This window comes from Panthera uncia, assembly GCF_023721935.1.
Source record: "Panthera uncia isolate 11264 chromosome B2 unlocalized genomic scaffold, Puncia_PCG_1.0 HiC_scaffold_24, whole genome shotgun sequence".
NCBI classification, from domain to species: Eukaryota; Metazoa; Chordata; class Mammalia; order Carnivora; family Felidae; genus Panthera; species Panthera uncia.
The window spans coordinates 35,990,113-36,012,504 of NW_026057580.1; the positions used below are offsets into that span (position 1 = coordinate 35,990,113).

A 22,392-nucleotide genomic window follows, 5' to 3' on the forward strand; every position below is an offset into this window, starting at 1 on the left:
TGATGTGACTGTTCATTAGTTTGATTATCACCATGTATGTATTACGGACGCACATGTATACAATGTCAACTCAATGATCTGAAAATAGAAAATTGCGATGGGTTTTCTCCACATGCAGTTTTAGTAATACCAAATCAAATGACCCAGTTGAGGAGAATTAGACTTTATAGGAAGTGCTAAAAATGATCTGAGTTTTGTGACAGGCATTTTTTAGTAGAAACAAATGCAATTGTTTGTTATGGCTTTTGCATGGCATCAAAGGCTGCACTGCCTTCTTAGCTATTGGTAAAGAAACTCTGTAACCATAATAGCATTTGTCTCAGCCTCTGGCTCTGAAAACTACTATCAGAATGAATGCAAGCTACCATGCCAAAAAAGCTGGTTTTCAGATTATTCCTTTCAGAAATCTAGTGTAGAAACAGACTTAAAAGATCCTGTATTTTCTATTCACCAGTGAATAAATGAATATCTGTTTGCCATTAAATATAGCATTTAACTGGTACAAGTCAATGAGTAATTTTTGAGCTACTTCTTTATTTAAGGCCCTGGTGGGTAATATTGGTGCCTGGTAGGTGTTCAATGAATTTTTCTTAAAGTCAAAGAAGTAAGACAAAGGCCTGCTCTCAAGGACTTCATAATCTTCTCACTGGAGTAACATGTGTCTGTAAAATGCTTTTATTTCATCACATACGTAATCAAACCATACCTATGCAGGTATTAGACTTCTCATTTTACAGAAGAGGCAACCAAAACACAGAAGAAATAAGAGATAAGAGATTTGGCCAAGAGCTCTGTATTAGTCAGTGTTCTCCAGAGAACCAGAATCAACAGGAAAGATAAATACAAAGGATATTTATTGTGAGGAATTGGCTCATGCAATTATAAAAGATTAAAAAGTCCCACGATCTGCCATCTGCAAACTAGAGACCAGGAAAGCTGGTGGTGTAATTCAGTCCCAAGGCCTGGGAACCAGGGGAGCTGAGGCTGTAAATCAGGAGAAGATGAGATGAGATGTCCCAGCTCAAGCAGGGAGGCAGGAAGCAAAGGGTGAATTCTTCCTTTTCCACTTTTAAGTCTATTCAGGCCCTCTAATAGATTGGATGATGCCCCCTCCCCCACACTGGAGAGGGCAAGCTACTTTACTGAGTCCACTAATTCAAATGCTAAGCTCATCCAGAGACCACAGACACACTCAGAAGGTTTAATCTGGACACCTCATGGCCAGTCAGGTTGACACAAAATTAACCATCACAGGTTCCGAGTTAGTTTAATGAAGCCAAACTAAAAACAAGCCCTTCTAATGCCTAATATAACACAAGTTTGATCAAACCTCCCCTAAGGCTTACTAAATCAGACTGGAAAGGAAGCATCTTGGCACACAGAAGAAAACAATATCCTCTCCTTCATTCGCTGATGCCCCAAATGAGTAGAAAAAGTAGTGTCACACTTTCAAAATGTGGCCTTCAGTTAATAGTTTACTGTCATATAGTTGTTTGCTTATCACAGTTGTATCATATTGTAGGATTGTACATTTTTTAGTGAGTAAAAAGAAAATCCACATCTTACAAAAAAAAATTATTTTACTCAGTGGAAAGAAAATGTTAAAACCTTGGGATCCACAGTACTTTTTCAAGATGCCATGGATTTTTTTCAAACATTTAATGTTGGAAAGTTATTCTCAGATGCATTTTTAATATATGTATGTATGCACATTAAAGCACTTGCTTTTTTTATTGGAAGGTAAGGGTTTTGTAGAAATCCTTTAAAAGACTGATTATTATGGAAAATCATTTTGAAATTTGAGAACATAAATTACTTTCTGCCTTCCAAATCTTCATGGCAAAGAGACATGCTCTGGAAAACTTTTCAAGCTTTTAAAATTTTACAGTGATGGAAAGGTTGCCTGACATCCATTACAGATAATAGTGCCTGTTACTCTCCTGTCGTTCTTCTCTCAATCATGGTTTTCCACCAAGCAACATTAAACAGAGGAGATAAAGACCAAATACTCTTCTGATAGGCTGATACCCATTTGATCTAATACAAATGACAAAACTGGAATAATAAAGAGAGAAAACTGCTTTCCTCCTGGTTCTGTCAACAACAAATAGTACTGAATTTAGTTCTACCTCTCAAAATTTCAAAATATGTGACATTGCTTTGTATGCATCTATCTGTCCTTTGGTTATTTCTGTATTTAAAGAGACAAAAAGTGTTCATTACATAAAATCTTTCCTATGTTTTAAATTTATTTTGAATGATAACCTTTAAATCTGAAACAAATTCTGTGGTAAAATTACACTTAAGATGAGCCCTTTATCACAAGGACTTGAGTAGGAAAAGACTTGGTGAAAACCTTTGGGGGGGATGAACTACAGCACAGAATTACAGTAGTCTTGCCAGCTGAAATTGGAAGTCATGTTGTTGCCCCTCAACTGAATCGAGGGCAAATATGGCCCACTGCCTGTTTTTCTAAATAAAGTTTTATTAGAACACAGCCATACTCATTCATTTCTTCGTTGTCTGTGGTTGCTTTTGCACTGCAACTTGCAGAGCTGAGTAGCTACAAGAGAGACCATATGCTCACAAAGTCTAAAATATTTACTATCTGGTCCTTTACAGAAAAAGTTTGCCAAACCCTGTTGTAAATATTTCTCCTTTCCCTTCATCTCCTGCAGACAGTAATAACCAGGGGGAAAAGACATAGCCTAAAATCTCTTACGACAAGAAGCAGAACATAATGCATCTTTTTCCTGGATTGTGCAAGTGATATTTCTAGGCCCCTGACAGCCTCATACATTTCCAAGGGCCCAGCAATCAGAAGGCATTTCGGGGTCTTCAATAGCATGGCCTTCCTGCACTGTCCTCTGAACAGACACAGAACATCAGAGTATCCAAAACTATAATTTTTTAAATGTTTTATTTTTATTTTTATTTTTATTTTTGAGAGAGAGAGAGAGAGTGTGGGAGTGGAGCAGAGAGGATGGGGGACAGAGGATACAAAGTGGGCTCTGCGCTGACAGCAGAGAGCCCGAGGTGGGGCTCCAACTCACAAACCGTGAGATATTGACCTGAGCCAACGTTGGACGCTCAACCAACTGAGCCACCCAGGCACTCCCAAAACTACAATTTTAACTGGTGGTGATGTTAGGGTTCATTTAGTGCATTCCTGTCACCTTACTGATGAGAAAACTGAGGTATGTTTCCAGTTTAAGATAAAAGGATGGGTGCCCATGAAAACTGAGGATTTAGGGCAAAACATCCATACTATTAACTACTTTTGACTTTTACATCTTCCATTATCACTTAATTTGTTTTAGTTTCAACTCTGCACCTGAAACAATAACAAAATTTAAGTTAAACACATCTAGAATTTTCAGTGGAGGGAACAGTATTACATTAGCTACAGCCACATTTTGCCTCCTTTTTTTTCCAGTTGTGTTTATATCCACATGGAATCATCAACTTCAATGTTTTGGTCACAAAACAAGCAAACAAACAAGCAAAACTTTGATGTCTGTCTATACAACAGCAGGGAGAGAATGCAGACCCTTTTACTTACTTACGAGACCCTGGAGGAGTGTCTACGGTTTTTAAAGCTGACTGCAAATATATTTTTGGAGGCAGGAAGTACGTGCTGTCTAGTGTCTGTTTGCTGCTTGCCAACTTTGCTGGTCCATAAAATACTTCAGTGACTCCACATAGTGTGGTGCTGGCTTTCAGCTTCCTTTCAACTCAAGTCACCAAGAGCAACAAGTGCCATTGTAGACGGATCCCAAGAGAAACATGTATCTTCCATATCCCTTGGGCAGGTACTTACATATAGTTTCAGTTTATGGTTATTACTCTCTGGAGACATCTGTCTGCTGGGTTTATTTTTTCCTGATGTTGTACCACATCATAAAGTCTAGTGCCAAGAGCCCTTTAACTACTCAGGAAGATTTTGTTTTCTGTTGTTTTAGTCACTTTACTACTTTATTTCTGCAGGCCAAACAGAGTAGAGAAAATCAGTAGCAACTCTCCACTCGACAGCCTCATAGCTTAACCTGGCTGTACTTGGTTGCAAGTTTTTCTTTTGTGAGAGCTTTAAATCTCTCTTTGCATGAGAAGTGATGGGCCCCCTTGTGTGTATGTGCAACAGAGTTGTACTGAGATTTCCCATGAAGTGTGAAGGCTCTCAGAAAACCTTCCAGGGAAAATTTGGTTTTAAAGCAAGTGGATCAAATGGGTCTCATCAGTTGAAAGGAACAAAATTCATAGTTGATGTTTTTATTATCAGCTATAGTACTGTAGAATAGCTTGTGTTTGCAGGGAAAATTAACTTTAAGCCTATTTTTATTCCCTTTTGTTGTTCTCAATAGTACTACTTAAATAAATGTAGTTAAGAATTTCTATTTCTCATTTTCAGATAATTTAATGGTTTTTATCATATATTTATATAAAATTATAGTGATTAAGTCATTATTTGCCTAATAAATCTACAACCTTTTTGTGGAAAAAAATTATTCAGGTCAGACAACTATTGTCAAACATCTTTTAACACATGTTTTCAACCTTTGCCATAGCTTCTTGCATAAACAGACCTTTTGAAACAAAGCATGGAAAATTTAATCCACCTGGGCTCATATTTTCAAAACTAGTAGGCTGGATTATTTTCCATGGTGTCAGCACCAAGATTATCTCTTGAAAATATGACTTTAAAAGCAACATTCACATAGATATTACAAATGTTGCCTCTCCCTCACTGTTACGAATAACCTTTCTTTCTATTTTTTTTAATATGAAATTTATTGTCAAATAGGTTTCCATACAACACCCAGTGCTCAACCCAACAGGTACCCTCCTCAATGCCCATCACCCACTTCCCGCTCCCTCCCACCCCCCATCAACCCTCAGTTTGTTCTCAGGATTTAAGAGTCTCTTATGGTTTGGCTCCCTCCCTAACTTTTTTTCATTCATGGCTGTAATTAGCATCTTCTCATGCAGCCCCTCTCTCAGTCCACACACACAGATTGCCTGTTCTTTAGCAGTCACTAGTGACCTTTTTTCGTAATGCTCATTTATTTATTTTTGAGAGAGAGAGAAAGAAAGAGCATGCAGAGAAGGGGCAGAGAAAGAGAGGGAGACACAAAATCTGAAGCAGGCTCCAGGCTCTGAGCTGTCAGCACAGAGCCTGGTGTGGAGCTCGAACTCACCAACCATGAGATCATGACCTGAGCTGAAGTCAGACTGAACCTTACCCAGGTGCCCCAACTAGTGATCATTTCTCTGATTAATCTCTACCTGGTCAATTCAGTCAAGGCTCATTCCGTGTATGACTGCAGCCCCATGACTTCACAATGCTACTACCCATTTATTTAGGGCAGCCTCGTGTGTTTTCTGAGAATCCAGAGTAGTGAGGAAGAGGACATGGAGGTCCAACTCACCAAAGCTGCTTATGTCCAAGAAAATACCGTGACTAGTCAACCTTGAGAACATGGTCACACAGGTTTGAACTATTACATCATCATTCACATGGATTTTCTCAGACACACAAATTACTTGAGCACCTCAGACCTTGCTGCACAGTTTCATGTTTTCAATTTTCAAATGTCTTGCTTTAGAAGCAGAGATTTTAGATGATAAGTCACTTGTATTCTTTGTCGCAGTTGTTAATAGTGTTAATAAAACCTTGTACAAAGTATGCAGCAATTACATGTCAATGTGATGCTCAACTGGCATTTTTAACTCAATTTGGTATATGTGTGTGTGTGTGTGTGTGTGTGTGTGTATTTTTATGTTAAAACACAAATTCTGAGTTCAACACTATCTCAGTCCTTAAAGCAGCTCCAAGGGAAAGGCAATGAGGTATCTGGAAAGGAGGCTGAATAGGACAGAGGTCTGAGCATGGGGCCCAGCTGACCTGTGACTTGTAGACCGCGGCTGCAGGCAGGGGAAGCAGCACACAGAAGACAAGATCCCTATTATATCACAGGATTATATTACAGCATGATGTTGTGCAGAAAATAAGAAAGAGGCAGGCCTGCCCACATGGTCTCTCTGAAAGAATGGGGCAATTCATGTTCTAATGGGGATCTTAAAGTCCAGACAAAAGAGTTTGGATATGACAGTGAGAGAGAGGAACTATAAGTTTCAAAATAAGGAATTGGCATGATAAAGCAGTCCTTTAGGGAGCAGGGTCTGGAACGCCTAGGCAGGTTGCATTCCAAACGCACTGTTGCTTTGGCTTGATGGGTCATGGGATTTACTGTTGAAATGTCACCTTTTTAGTTAGACCTGCCCTGGCACTCTATCCAAACTTGCAAATCCCTCAGCACCTGCTGTGTGTGAAGTTTTTTCCTCTTTAGCAGTTATCACTCTCTGACACTGTATGTATTTTATTTATTTACATTGTGCGTGACCCAGCTCTCTGACTAGAATGCAAGTTCTGCAAGAGCAGAGATTTTTGTCTGTTTTATCCACTACTGTGCCTTTACCACCCAGACCACTGCCTTATGCATGGCAGTCCCTGAGGAATACGTTCTGCATGAATTAATGAATTTATTAGGACAGGTGTCTCCACTTTCTGAAAGCTCACATGCCACCCACTTTGCTTTGACCGAAGCAGACCCACATTAGTGCCTGTTTTTGCTAACCAAAAGAAATCTGAAAAGGATTTTCACTTTTACAAAAAAAAAAAAAAGCTGTTACCGTACTAAAGTAGGTTTTTCTTAACAGCAAAGTGGTGTAACACAACCTTTTGGAGCATGGGGTTGGAGGGAAGGATGAAAGGGGGGGACACTCTAGGCCATTTTGGCTTATGAAAGTTTTTGTAGTAACACTTTATTTTTGCATAGTAGGAAACCTGTACCTGTACCAGGCCTGATTCTGGTTACTGGTAATTAAGGAGCAAATAAGAGGGGCGCCTGGGTAGCTCAGGTGGTTGGGTGACTGACTTCAGCTCAGGTCATGATCTCATAGTTTATGAGTTTGAGCCCCGTGTCGAGCTCTGTGCTGACAGCTCAGAGCCTGGAGCCTGCTTTGGATTCTACCTCTCTCTACCCCTCCCCTGTTCACACTCTGTGTCTCTCTATCTCTCAATAATAAATAAATGTTAAAAAAAAATTTTTTTTTAAAAAGGAGCAAATAAGAGAGACAAGGTTCCTGCCCTCATGGAGCTTATATTCTAGAAGAGGAGACCAAAATAAACAAATACTCCCAGATGGTACTGTGCTCAAAGGAAAATATAACAATGTAACGAGAATACAAAATGTTAAACAGAATGTTCCCCTATTGCATGCACTGAATAGGTGACAGTTGGAAAGACAGTTTTTGTTTTTTACTTTAAATTCATGGTCTCTGAACACTATCCAGTGGTTTCCACTCTCAGCTATGTTTCCTGGCAACAGTCACAGAAACAGAGCTTGCAGAGGCAAGAAATTGACTGACGGGTTTCTGAATTGCAAACCTCAGGCCCTTTAAGAAATAGTGTGCTGTTACCTTGTTCTTTCTATTCAGCATGACGGTTCCCAATCGTTCGATTCATTCATCAGCTGCCTACATAGTCTACACATAGAATGGAAAACGTATCTTACTGCTATTGAAAAAATAGAGATTTTCAATTTAATTTTGATAGGCCACGACCCATTCAATTCATTCCAGACCAAGTGAGTGTCTTCACAGGACTCGGACTGGTGATGGATACCTGGAAATGAGACAGCAATGGAGAAAAGTCTGAACTTTCCCATCTCAGGGTGCCTGGGTGGCTGCAGGTTAAGCGTCCAACTTCAACTCAGGTCATGATCCCGTGATTCGTGAGCTCGAGCCCCACATAGGGCTCTCTGTGCTGTCAGTGCAGAGCCTAATGGATCTGTGTCTCCCTCTCTCTGCCTCTCTCTCTCAAAAATAAATAAACACTAAAAAAAAAAAAAAAAGCTTAAAAAAAATGAACCTTCCCATCTCGAGGCCACTTCTTAAGAAGTGCTCCTTTTGGGGCGCCTGGGTGGCTCAGTCGGTTAAGCCTCCGACTTCAGCTCAGGTCACGATCTCACGGTCCACGAGTTCGAGCCCCGTGTCGGGCTCTGGGCTGATGGCTCAGAGCCTGGAGCCTGCTTCCGATTCTGTGTCTCCCTCTCTCTCTGCCCCTCCCCCGTTCATGCTGTGTCTCTCTCTGTCTCAAAAATAAATAAACGTTAAAAAAAAATTAAAAAAAAAAAAAAGAAGTGCTCCTTTTAAGAAAGAGACTGAAACAGACCGAATATAGATGAGGAAACATGGTTAGAAGTTAGAAAAACAGTACTTAACAACAGTAAAAACAAGAGATTTAAACTCTGGACACAGACGTAGAAGAGGAACTAAAAGAAGGAGCATCAAAAGAATCCTATCTTGTCTACCCAGAAATTCTTCAAAAAATTCAGATATTTACTCTGTATTTTTAAAGATAGAGAATTCTTTTACAGAATACATCTTTTACAGAATCACAGTCTTTAAGAATAACTTCAGATGGGCTAAAAGCCAGATAAACCAGAACATGTCACCCCCCCCCCCCAAAACAGTCTTCTTTTTCTTGAAAACAAACCAAAAAAAATAAAAAACAGGAATAGGAGAAGATACAGTCCTATTGTTGAGGACCAAATTGTTACTATAACACAGAGAAAACTGAGCTATTCAAATCCTAACTTACGCCTTCTTTGACATTAAAAAAAATGGTTTTTAAACTAAAAGGGATTTTTGTAATGTGATTCAGAGAAAATGAAAATATATGATGGGCAAATTATTGGTCACTTTTAATGAGTTTCTGTTGCTGGGTCTGGATGCCATCAAAGGATTTGTGGATGAAATTAAAGAACTTTTATTGATAAACTGGAATAAGTCTTGAAAACTATAGGGGTGCCTGGGTAGCTCAGTCGGCTAAGCGTCCGACTTCGGCTCAGGTCACGATCTCACGGCCAGTGAGTTCAAGCACCACGTTGGGCTCTGTGCTGACAGCTCAGAGCCTGGAGCCTGTTTTGGATTCTGTGTCTCCCTCTCTCTCTGACCCACCCCGTTCATGCTCTATCTCTCTCTGTTTCAAAAATAAATAAACGTTAAAAAAAATTAAAAAAAGAAAACTATAATAGGAGCCAAATGACCAGAGAAAGGAAAATATCCTGAGTGTCAAAAAAAAAAAAAAAAAAGAGGAAAGTAGGGACCCTGGATTTTGTTGTATATTGATAAGCTCAATCACAACTCCTAGAAATGCTCCAGATAGAATATTAAGCAAATGATTTCTAATCAATTCAAATGGATGACTGTGGTTCCTAAAGAGAAACACAAGTTCACCAAGAGCAAGAAACACTAAACTATGCTCATTTCCTAATTTGATGTTTGCCTGCTTGCTCTATCAGGGGAATAGAGCAGATGAAATGTCTTGATTTCAGCAAAGCACTGGGAAGTGTTTTATCATATCCTTGAGGGAAAGAAGGAGAAATTCAGGCAGGACGATGTGACTCTTATGAGGATCTGTACCTTGTGTTGGAAGTCTCCAGAGATGAGCCGTGGTTTTTTGTAAGAAAACTGAAGACGAGTGTAGGACACTTGGCGATTTCCTTGGAGTAAGGAGTTGGTAGCTCATGCTGGGAATAAATAGATAATAAATAAATAAATAAATAATCAAGATTAACATAATAAAATGTAAAAATAACAAGTGTAAAAAACTTTTTACTAATCCAACTGAGAGACATCTCATAAGTTTGGTTTACATGAAGTTAAATTTGAGCCAATGTTGTCATTTTCTTCTTTAAAAATACTGTAACTTTATTTTTTTAAGTTTATTTATTTATTTTGAGAGAGAAAGAAAGCGTGAGTCAGGAAGGGGTAGAGAGAGAAGGAGAGAAAGAGAATCCCAAGCAGGCTCTTCACTGTCAGTGCAGAGCTCCACATGGGGCTGGAATCCACAAACTATGAGATCATGACCTGAGCCGAAGTCAGGCACTTAACCGACTGAGCCACCCAGGCACCCCCAAAAGTACTATAACTTTAGGCTGCATTAATACTTCCATTTCAAGGAAAAAATAGTGATAGACAAAACCACATATTTATCACTTTTTGTCGTTAGTCAAGTATACCCCCAAACCCTGTATCATTTAGAAAGGACTTGAGACTGCTAACAAAATACATATGGTATAAGTGGTTAAGAATAAGCAAAAGTCTGTCTTCCCACTAAATTGAAAACCCTATTAGGCACAGACCATCCCTGAGTTTCCAGTGCCTGCAAATATTTGTGACTGAAATAATACAATGAAGGTAAGTTAATGATAGGATAATATAAACAGGTCAGGAATGAAGTTAATCCATAGATAGGTACACCGCAAAAAATCTGTGTCATTATTAACATAGGTCACAAATTCACCTCTGAGCTTCCTAGCAGCCAAGGCAAGGAGAAAAATATATCCAAAGATCACTGTCTCCATAAAGTAAAATCTCATAATTTTTTCAAAAAGCAACAGATGATGCATTGGCTTGATGGATTCTGGGATTTCACTCATCTTCAGAGTTGTCTTACAAAAAAACCACGGCTCATCTCTGGAGACTTCCAACACAAGGTACAGATCCTCATAAGAGTCACATCGTCCTGCCTGAATTTCTCCTTCTTTCCCTCAAGGATATGATAAAACACTTCCCAGTGCTTTGCTGAAATCAAGACATTTCATCTGCTCTATTCCCCTGATAGAGCAAGCAGGCAAACATCAAATTAGGAAATGAGCATAGTTTAGTGTTTCTTGCTCTTGGTGAACTTGTGTTTCTCTTTAGGAACCACAGTCATCCATTTGAATTGATTAGAAATCATTTGCTTAATATTCTATCTGGAGCATTTCTAGGAGTTGTGATTGAGCTTATCAATATACAACAAAATCCAGGGTCCCTACTTTCCTCTTTTTTTTTTTTTTTTGACACTCAGAATATTTTCCTTTCTCTGGTCATTTGGCTCCCATTATAGTTTTCAAGATTTATTCCAGTTTATTAATAAAAGTTCTTCAATTTCATCCACAAATCCTTTGATGGCTTCTAACATAATAAATCCAGACCCAGCAACAGAAACTCATTAGAAGTAGCCAAATTTATTCACCAAATTGCAAGAAAAATCTCCTGGAGAAGAATTTTCTAAATTTTCACATGATACTTCATTGAACAAATACAGTGTGAAGTGCAGAGAAACTCTTATAAATAGTAAATTGGTTAAATGTTTTTTGTTCTTCAAGAAAGTAGCAAAAAATTGGGGCACGTGGGTGGCTCAGTTGATTAAGCGTCTGACTCTTGATTTCAGTTCCTGTCTCACGATCTCATGATCTCATGATCTCACGGTTTTGTGAGTTCCAGCCCCACGTCAGGCTCTGGGCTGACAGTGTGGAGCCTGCTTGGGATTATCTCTCTCCCTCTCTCTCTCTCCCCTTCCCCAACTCATGCTGTCTCTCTCTCTCTCTGAAACTAAATAAACTTTAAAAAATAAATAAATAATTTTTAAAAAGAAAATAGCAAAAAATCACAGTTTAGTGAAAGCAATCCCATGAGTGATCAAGGCAATTAGGGTAAAATACACAGGTTGTCAGGAGTCATGTTTGCTCTAGACCCTGTGCTGTGGTGGGAAAGATGCAGGAAAAGAAGGAAATGTATATCTCCAAGACAGTCCTTTTTGAAACCAAACTTTTGCTAGTAACTGAGCAGTGAAGAATTTGAATTTGGATTCCCTGGCAAGAAGTGACAGTACAGATACTTTATGTTGACAGCTAAATCTTAAATCTTTTGTTTAGTTGCGAGCATAACAATGGGCCTGTATCAAACTTGGAGAGATGTAGGACCAAACTGCGTGTGTGTAAAGAACAGTGACAGGGCATTGAGGAGGGCACGTGTTGGGATGAGCACTGGGTGTTGTATGTAAGCGATGGATCATGGGAATCTTCTCCCTGAAACCAAAAGTACACTGTATACACTGTATTTTAATTAACTTGACAATAAATTATATCAATAATAATAATAAAGAATAGTGACAGTGAGAGTGACAGATGTGGACATTGTTTCATATGCTAAGTAGACAAAGAACGGAGCTGAGTGTAATCTGAAGACTGACAGGAAGGTCATGAGGATAAAAGCAGCCCCAAATATCTGAAAAACTACCACTTGGAGGAGGGAACACATGTGCTTGTAGTCCAGAGCCTGACCCAGGACCTGTAAGTAAAGGGCATGAATAAGGAGACTTGAATCAGAAGGGAAGTAGTCTTCCCACAGTAGCGTGGGCTATGCCAGTACTGTGCTGCCTTAGTGTTGGGAGAGTTCTGGACGTTGGAAAGGCTCAAAGAGGAACTTCACAATCATCTATCCATAATGTTTTAAAACTAATCCCCATCTAGAGAGGGAGCTCAGTCAGAAATCCTTCAAACCACAAGGATTCCCTGATCCTGGGGTGAGAATCAGACTGAGCTTGTCCTCTGCCTGTGGTTAGTCAGTTCCGGGGGCTGCTCTGAGGGGAGGCTCTCGAAGTGCTGATGGGTTCTATTGCCTTGTTTTAGTTCATCTCCATTACCCATAGTCCTCTACAGAAACATACTATGCAAGCAGAAACAACTAGTTCCCATACCCTCTAATTTCCTCATAACACCACACAGGTAAAATGCCACATTTCGTTTTTTAAAACTGTTAGCTGATGACCCTATTTTTGCAACTTCACAGAGATTACAGTGATAGTATTTATTGATTAGGGTCTTTATTAATATTTAGAGCTCATTGCACCTGAAAAGCAGAATCATGCAGTGTGGTTTTTTTTAGTTTCAAGTTTTGCATGCAGTGCTTTTAATCAAATATTCCAAATCACCTTTAAAGACACCAAAAATGTCATATTTAATTTTTATTGCTTTGCAATGGAAGCTGAGTGTGCTGTGCATAGATTTCATGTGCAAAATGCCCTTCCTTTATGGAAAAATTATGCAGAAAGGACATTTTGCAAAATGCCAAGTTTAGAAAGAAGGGGTAAACTTAGGAGGATGGAAGAGAAAAGTGGGCTCCAGCCAGTCCTCTGATAATGAGGCTTTGATTTCAGTAGGCGGCACATCTTCTAGGTAAGTCATGTCAGCCAGTGGGTCATGTTTGGTCACTAATGTTAGCATGTGTACTCCAGTCATCCTAATTCATGATGCACTCACGAGGCTTTCCATCACATGTACTGAAACACACACTTTATCACAGCAATACTTAAAAATGTATGAAAAATCAAAGGCAGGGCTAAATTTCCTTCCGAGGATATTTCTAAAGAATTGTTTTCTTGAAAAAAAACAAAACAAAACAAAACTCTCTATCTTCTTCCTGTTAGCATTCTTTATTTTAAGCCCATGATTCCATTCCACTTAAGACATTAAAGACCTCCCCTCCCTTAATGCTTTCTTCATAGTTGACTCACATGGACAGTTATACTATGGAGAGCTTATCATCCACCAAAATACTTGCAAAAAAACACGTTCTAGGTGGAAATGTGTGGTAGTTTCAGTCTGCAAAGCCCATGCTGTTAATTTGCCTCCTCGTTGAGCTAAGTTCATTGAAATGTCTACTGTAAACATCAGCTCCATTTCTCCTGTCTTCATTGCATTATTCATAATTGCTTGTGAGTGGCCGGGGGTTGTGTGTTTGTGTGAATGACATTGTGTAACTTGCCATGGTTCATTTGGCAAGCATCAGCAGAGCTTTTCTGAATGCTTTATTTTCACATCATTTTAATTCTTGCTAAATGAACCCATGCTTAAAGCACAAGTTCTGGAAGCTGGACATCATCTGTTCCTTAAGCATCCATGATATTTCCAGGTAAAGCTTTTTTGTTGTGTTTTATTATTTGCCGAATTAAACCTGACAAACTAATTCTTAATTAACCCACAGAAAAAGTTGATGGTAGTTTTCTTGAGTGATAGAGGCCTTTGAACTGGTAATATTTTTGTATCATAAATATCCTTCTATGCATACAATAATCTTTGCCATCTAAAGTTTTAGACAAAGGTCTGCATTAAAGATAATTTCCTCAGAAATAACATATAAATTATTGCTTTCGGCAAAACAAAGGCCAATAGCTGTTACAGGATATTTCAGGATTAATATTTAAAACAAAAATGTCCATATTTTTTCAAACTGATCTTAAAACTTACCTAAGTTGGTGACTCATGCCAAAATGGGCCATTCTCCAGCTCCCAGCTCCTGCCTTCCTAATCTTCCACTATAAGTACCTAATTTGTGTGTGTGTGTGTCATTGATCCTTCAGCAGTCTAGTGAAGCTTATGAACCATTCCTAAGAATAATGTTTTTAAATGTATAAAATACATGTGATTGTAAGAGAAAAAAATTATATTGAAATACTGTTATTAAAAATTTGAGCAATTTTCTGGTATAGTAATATCTATACTTTTTTATTAATACATTTTTTATAAACCTAGCAGTGGCTCTAATAACTACCATAAATAATCTTGAACTAGCAATGAGCAAAATATGTATGCAAGATGAAACGATTATGGTTTCATCTATAACTGTAAAATGGGACATGACAATATCTGTGCCTTCTATGAGTAACGAAGTCACAAGTACGGCTAATACCATCGTGGTTTGTTGCCATAGTTAGTGACAAAGAGGTCATTTTTTTCCCATCCATGCTCACAGCCCTCCTAAATTCTATCCACAGACCCCTTGGAAGTTCATGGACCCTGGATTAAGACACTCTGCATCCAGTGACTCTTGCCACTGCTTCCAATTTTATTCAATCGGTAGAGAGATGGAGTGGGGTAGTGGTCAGTTGTCAGCATAGATCTGTGTGAGACCCTCAAGAGCAATGGTGTCAGCAGAGCCACACTCACACCCCAGTGGTCTACCATGTCACTGCCAATGAGCCCAGCGTCTGAACACTGTCACCTCAAAGGGGTCATTCTGTGTCAGTTCACTGCTTTCTCCAGCCAGGGAGTCTCTCTGGAAATACTACCAAAATCCAATTAGTAGCAGAATGTATTAGTTATTCCCCATGATGTCATTCTCCAAGATCAGGAAATGTTCCCCAAATATCCTTTATGTTTATTTGCCTAAACCTTATATGCTCGGTCTGCACTTTCCCTAGGAGAGCGTGTTCTCTACATTCATATCCTCTAGGAAAAAAGTACTTCCATCCCGTTAAACTGGTGTTGTGCCCGTGATTTAGACCCACAAGTCCATGTGGATGTTTAAAACTGGATTTATCCTTTTCTCAAGATCAATTTTGTCTTCTGACTTTCCCGACTTTTCTCCTCCTGACTTCTTAGGTACATCACAGTAACTATATGTGGAAACCTCAGACTTTTCAGCCCCTCCACCCCCTTCCCAAACTCTACTGCCCAATTTAATAACTATCGAAGTCAAGGAGCTCCTATGTTTACAACTTCCCTCCAGTGTCCCTCTCTATCCCCTTCCCATTTCTACCAGTTAGTTTACAACCTAACTTGGATCACCATTACTCTTGCCCTTGCTTCTCAATTACTCAGATAGGTCCTAACACCTACTGCTGTGAACTTGATTTTCCCAGAGTGCAACTCTGATGATAGTTCCCTGTTCAAAAATCTTCAACGGCTCCCGGTTATCTACTGAACTAAAGGCAGGCCCTGCCATAAAAGCCTCTCCACATCATGGCCCCAGACTCCCAATTAAGCAACTGTCTTACCCTGTACTACAAACTTGATAATGCTTTGTTCATGAAACAGGAAACAGATATTTTACCTCATTTATTTTTTGCCTTATTACCTTTCTTATGTTGTACTCTCCTTCTGAAATGTGTTTCTCCAGAATGTCCTCTTGTTGAAACCTTACTGTTCCTTCAGAGACAATCCAATCTCAAGCATCACCCATTTATGAAGAGACTTTCTTGATGTGCTTCCACCATTCCCAACTGAATAATGGAACCCCTCCCCACTTTTAGCCTCTATAGCATTTTTCTTAGCATTTATCAGCCTCTACCCTTCATTATGATCCAGTACAGTAGTCTCCCCTTAACTGCGGGGAACACCGGGGATGCCTGAAATAATGGATAGTACCAAACCTTATACATCCTATGTTTTTCCTATACAAACAGACCCATGGTAAAGTGTAAGTTATAATTATTCACAGTAAGAGGTAAACAATAATAAATAATAAAATAGAACAATTATAATATTCTGTAATAAAAGTTATATAAATTTGGTCTCTCCCTCTCTCTCAAAATACTGTACTCAACCTTCTCCTTCTTGTGATGATATAAGGTGATAAAATGCCTCTGAGATAGGTGAAGTGAGGCGAATGACACCAGCATTGTGATGTAGTCTTAGGATACCTGTCAGAAATAGAATCATCTAGGGGCACCTGGGTGGCTCTCAGTTAAGCTTCTGACATCAGCTTAGGTCATGATCTCATGGTTTGTGGTTTTGAGCCCCGCGTCAGGCTGTGCTGACAGCTCAGAGCCTACTTTGGACTCTGTGTCTCCCTCTGTCTCTGCCCCTCACCCACTCATGCAATCTCTCTAAAATAAATAAACATTAAAAAAATTCTTAAAATGTATAGGATCATCAGCTTCCGTACTATGGTTGACCACTGGTAACTGAAACCGTGAAAGGCAAAACCACAGATAAGGGAGGGACTACTATATGTTCATCTTACCAACCAAAATAGATTTTTTAAAGTTTCTATTTAAATTCCAGCTGCATTAGATTTTTAATCCCTTAAAAATAGACTGCTTAATTTATCCCTTGTACCTCAGTAGTGTTAGGCACACCATTTTTACAATGGGTACTCAGTATATGTTTTCAACTGAACTGAAATGATTCCTATGCAAAAAATGAATTTGCCGGGATGACCCACTTTACACTTTTCATGTACTACTGAAGGATAAGCTAGCTAGCACGTGTTCACTGACTCTGATTTATTGATTAATTGGTAAATTTTAGTGATGTTGTGCTTGCACTTGGCCTTCCACCCACACAGTCTCATGCACTACAGTGCTGCTTCCTCCCCGGCCATTCCAGTCATTGTGCTAACTCCTGCTGGGCATTCGGGGCTCAGTTTGGCCATCATTTTTGCCGGCAAGGCTTCCTAACCCCAAGTCTGGCTTCATGCTCATGCAACCTGTGTGTTCCCATGGAGCCCAGCACTTAGAAGGTTACCACAGTTGGTGCCATACTTTGCTGTCAGCATCTTGAAATTTTTTTTAAACATCTTGAGATAGTTTTCAACAAAGGGCCCACATTTTTACTTTGACTCAACTCCGCTAACAGAGTAACCAGTCCTACCTAACCCCTCCTTTCCTGCATATTCCTATTGTCCCCTATATTTTCCCAGTCTTTGCAGTCATCACTCAGAATTCTCATTTTCTGTTTACATCTGCTGAATGTTTATTTATTTAATATTATTTAATTTAATTTAAATTGAATTCATTTACATTAAAATAATTTAATAAATTTCATATTTATTTAATTTTCTGTTTATTACTCTTTATACCTCAACAGACCCTAAACTCTGTCAAGGCAAAAAAATCTTATTATTGTATCCCCATGACTCAGCCTAGTATTATATACTTAATATTTTCTGGTTGACTAAATGGATGAATGGTTGAGGGAAGGAGGAATTAATGAATTAATGAATGTATTTGTCTATCGATAGCCCTTTGGGCAGCCTGAGCAGTGAAGGTCTTTGGCTTGCGGTCTTCAGATGGCTCCTATAAAAATAACAAAATTCTAGTTAGGAAACTATGCTTGTTAGAAAGGAGTGTAAGATTGGCTCAAGAAAGGGGCACCTGGGTGGCTCAGTTGGTTAGGTGTTTTGACTCCTAGTTTCGGCACAGGTCATGATCTCACGGTTTGTGAGTTCAAGTCCCACATCGGACTCTGCACTAATAGCATAGAACTTGGGATTCTCTCCCTCTCTCTCTCTTTCTCTCTCCCACTCTCTCTCTCTCTCTCCCTCTCCCCTGCATGCTCACTCTCTCTCTTTACCTACCCCCGCTCTCTCTCTCTCTCTCTCTCTCTCTCACACTCTCTCTCTCTCACTCAAATAAACTTAAAAAAAAAGATTGGCTCAAGAAAGAAAAGGAGCAAAGTAGTGACATGAAGGAAAAAGTTTAAACAGCACCCAAATATTATCGAAGAAGGAACTAGCAAAGGACTCATGGTATAGATCTGTTTTGAACACAAACACAGAGAGCTTCATGAAGCTACCATTGGGATGCTCTTGAAGGAAGAAGATACCTTAGTGATTAAATAATGCCCTGCTTGCTTTTTCTAATGGTTTCTGGTCAGCCTGGATTCAGAGAGCATGCCTAGATAACAGCCACTCACAAGAGGGGAAACATCTATCACTGTCTTTATTTGATGTTGTATCATCCTCCCAACTATCTTAGTGATCACTGAATTTCGTTTTCTCATTAGTAGCTTGGAGGTTTGTAGGTGCACTGGAATTTCATTTATGGCTTACAATTTCCATTTCATGAAGGCCAATTTAAGGTGTAATTCAAAGTATCCTGAATTGTTAGATACAGGAGTGAAAAGTATGGTGAGTTGTTATTAACAAAGTATACTAGGTTTTTTTTCACTAGTAGACTCCTCCTTCGAGACTCATCTATTTGAAATGGTAACTCCTTCCCTCTCAGTTTGAAGAGATATAGAGGTATCCCCAAAAGTCTTGCAGAACCAAGAATGTTACTGCCATTCTTATCTATCCACACTTATTCAGCAACACTCTGCGGCAGCTCAAAGACAAACAATGTTGGAACCCTCTTTCTGCTACACAGTCTTGGATGAGTTAAAAAATGTTCTTAATTCTCAGTTTTCATATCTGTAAAATAGGAATAGTGATATTTCTATTTGTGAGGATAACATGGGTAACACATGTGAAAGTGGCTTAGCACCATATCCAGCATATAGGAAACCCTCTATGAGTGTTAGTCATTGTTACCAGCATACAGAACATAGGCAGTTATGAGCCTCAACTGATTCTGTTTTGGGATAGGTATAAAGAAATAAAGAATACATGGTATCAGTGAAAGGTCCACAAACTTTTCCTCTAAAGGGTCAGAGAGTCCATATGTTAGTCTCATGTGCCATACTGTCTCTGCCACAGCTACTTAGCTCTGTAGCTGTAGCGTGAAAGCCACTGTAGACAATACATAAGCAAATGAATGTAGCTATGTGACAATAAAACTTTATTTACAAAAAACAGACTTCAAGAGCCAAATTTGTTCCCTAGGCCACAATTTACCAATCCCTGGCTATAGGTCCTTGGGAGTTCCCAGTCAAATGCTATAGAAAGACTTGGACGACTTGTCAGGGCAAGCCGAAAGGAGACGTGGACGAACTCCACTGCCATACAAAAGAATGTGGAAACTGGAGCGACTGGGAAGTTAAGCTCTTGATTTCAGCTCAGGTCATGATCTCATGGTTCATGAGATTGAGCCCCACATCGGGCCCCATGCTGTCAGTGAGGAGCCTACTTGGGATTCTCTCTCCCTCTCTCTCTCTCTCTGCCTCTCCCGGACTCATGCTCTCTCTGTCTCTATCTCAAAATAAATAAACATTAAAAAAAATAATGTGGAAACTGGTATTTTAGGGGAGATTACTCTATGCGCTTCCCAGAGATAGGTAAAAGTAAAAAGTATGTCCTAGAGCAAGTAGCTCAGGGATTGGTGTTTCGTTGTTGTTATTGTTTTCAATCTTGCATTTCAGGATAAGTAACTTCAACTTTGGAACAGAGGCTTCTCCGGGGTGCCTGGGTGACTCAGTTGGTTAAGCGTCTAACTCTTGGTTTCAGTTCAGGTCATGATCTCATGGTTTGTCAGGAGTTTGAGCCCAGCACACAGCCTGCTTGGGATTCTCTGTCTCCGTTCTCTCTCTGCCCCTCCCCCACTCATGCGGGCTCTGTCTCTCTCAAAATAAATAAATAAACTTTAAAAAAAAAAAAAAACAGAGCCTTCTCTTTTTATTAAACATTTTCCTTGGGAACTCAGCTCCCCCTCTGGATCTTGAGAGTACCACAATTTTAAGAATGAAAATGTCTGTAGATTGATTGGTAGAAAATGCTGCTTCTCACTTCTGCACCCTATGACTGCCGTATGAATAGACAGAGCTGAGGAGTCATTTCTTTAGCAGTTTGTAAGGAAATAGAAAATATATGGGTAGCAGAAAAAATCATTCCCTTCCCTTACTGTTCTTATGAATATTATAAAGGAATGACAAATATCCATAAACAAAATTAGACTGTGAAAATGAACCAGTGGCTTAGTAGTGGCTTAGAACACTTGATGGGTCACCAACGATGCCACATGTGAGGTGGATTCTGCCTCTTTGAAAGGAGATCAGCTGCAGCATGTACTCCTGGGGTAGGATGGCAAGAACACACTGGGGCCTTTCTCAGGATCCCCACTTGGGAAAGGGTTTATGGGAAATTCACACATTCTTAGTTGCAGACATTTAAATACAGCATGCAACACACACACACACACACACACACACACACACACACACAATTCTCTTCATCAACAAAGTTGTAAAGGAACTCTATGTGCACCATACATCATATTATATTTTGACATTCAAAACGGCTAGTCCCTTCCAAGGTTTTTATTATTTAATTAGTGCCATTTCAAATGGGTCTGGTGCTTTAAACTATAGAAAAGAAATGAAGTCTGTCATGATAAGGCAAGTTTCTTATCAGATTTCTCTCTTTTTTTGTTGTTGTTTTACAGTTTTCTCCTTGTCTTTGGTTGCTTGATTTTGTCAGTGTTTTCCACCATCCCTGAGCACACAAAATTGGCCTCAAGTTGCCTCTTGATTCTGGTAAGTGATACATATGAGCAAAAATGTGTATAAAGTTTATATAAGAACTGTGTATAATATTTATGCTATGCATTTTATCCCACCACAAAGTTCCATCTAGAAAAAAAAGAGTTACTGTGAAGTATAAAACTTTCAAAGATCACTGAAATATTGGCCTACCATTTTACCTTTTAGCCAGTCCTCAGGAATATATACAGATATTCAGCATTACTATTACATAGCAATATCTTATGTTGCAGTTACATCAAAACCAGAAGGCAGGACTTGGAAGCAGTTTTACTTATGTTTATTTATTACAATAAGCAAATTATAAGAAGAATAAAAATATCCATGAGGTCTCTCATTACATTGCTAAAAATTAAAAGGTAGAGAGCATTTTCTAGTAACTGCAATGTGGCAGTAGGTAAGTGTAATTAGCCAAGAACTAGGAGAATATAGCACCTCATAAGAAAACAGAAGGCTCCTTCATGCTCTTTTCGACCAACAGACTACATTCTGAGTTTTGCTGCTAACACAAGTCACCTGGTAAGAAATTCTGCAGTTAGCTCTGTTTCCATTATGCTGTCAATCCTCAACCATACAGAATTGCTCAATTCATTTTAAAATGGAAAAAGACCCCAAGATATTTTAGTCTGAATTATTCTGGGCCTTTTAAGCTCTTTTACTTTCTATTACAACTAAACTGTATCACTGTATACTCAAATTGCATCTGATTGAAAGTTTTGTTCATTTACATCCATTTTGATCCAGTCACTTAGTCCAAAAAATATCAGACTTGACAGTCTCAGAACTGTCTCAATGAACTATAAGTTGGAACAACTCACTTCTATAAAACCTTGTGGACTACATAGAAGGAAAGAAAAAGAGGGTATGGGGTAAGCTGCCTTTTATGTGCCCTAATAAACAGATATGGGTTATGTACAGCAATGAACATTTAATATAAGAAAATTATCCTTACCTTGAAGATGAAGACTGAAAGATCTCAACTCATATAAACTGACTGGAGGGCAGCTGTTCTTGCTACCTATGCTTTCAGTTGGCCAGTTTGTGCTTAAAGTTACCAAGACTTCATCAAGTCTCCGTCCTACATCAGGGAGAAATCATTGTTGAGCCTGGAACCAATCTATCCCAATTTGTTTCCATACAAATTGTGCTCAGCGGTATATTGTTAATGTTGAGGATGCTATTTCAAAACCAAACATAGAAAACAGACCAAAAAGCACACTGGGAATTTGCTTCACTTATAAGGTTTCCATTTGGGTAGCAAGTGGGCTTTTAGCCTTATGCACCCCTTTGATAACAACAAATGATCTGAGTCCAAGGTCTAAGGCACAGCTGGCCTTTAAGTTCATATACAGAATTACAAATAGGAATTTTAGATTGAAAAAGTACATCTGATTTTTAGACTCAGAAACATGAAAAACTTGGTCTACTGCATGACCAATGATTATGAATGAATGAATCAAGCATTAAGAATCCCATAAAAAGGAATTTTTCACAATCAGGTCAAGGATTCAAAATGTTAGGTTTACATCGTTCAAATCTCCGAAACATAAATTCAGCCTTTGCTAATGAGTTTCTAAATAGT

At 39.0% G+C, this 22,392-nt stretch overlaps 1 protein-coding gene across 1 annotated transcript in view; it reads left to right on the top strand.

The window, feature by feature from the left end:
• The window catches only part of KCNQ5 (potassium voltage-gated channel subfamily Q member 5), a 513,231-nt gene that overhangs the window by 315,952 nt on the left and 174,887 nt on the right, over positions 1-22,392 (top strand). The window contains exon 2 of the mRNA XM_049652865.1: positions 20,714-20,804. Coding sequence (XP_049508822.1) covers positions 20,714-20,804 — 91 coding nt within the window. The remainder of the gene's footprint in view (positions 1-20,713; positions 20,805-22,392) is intronic.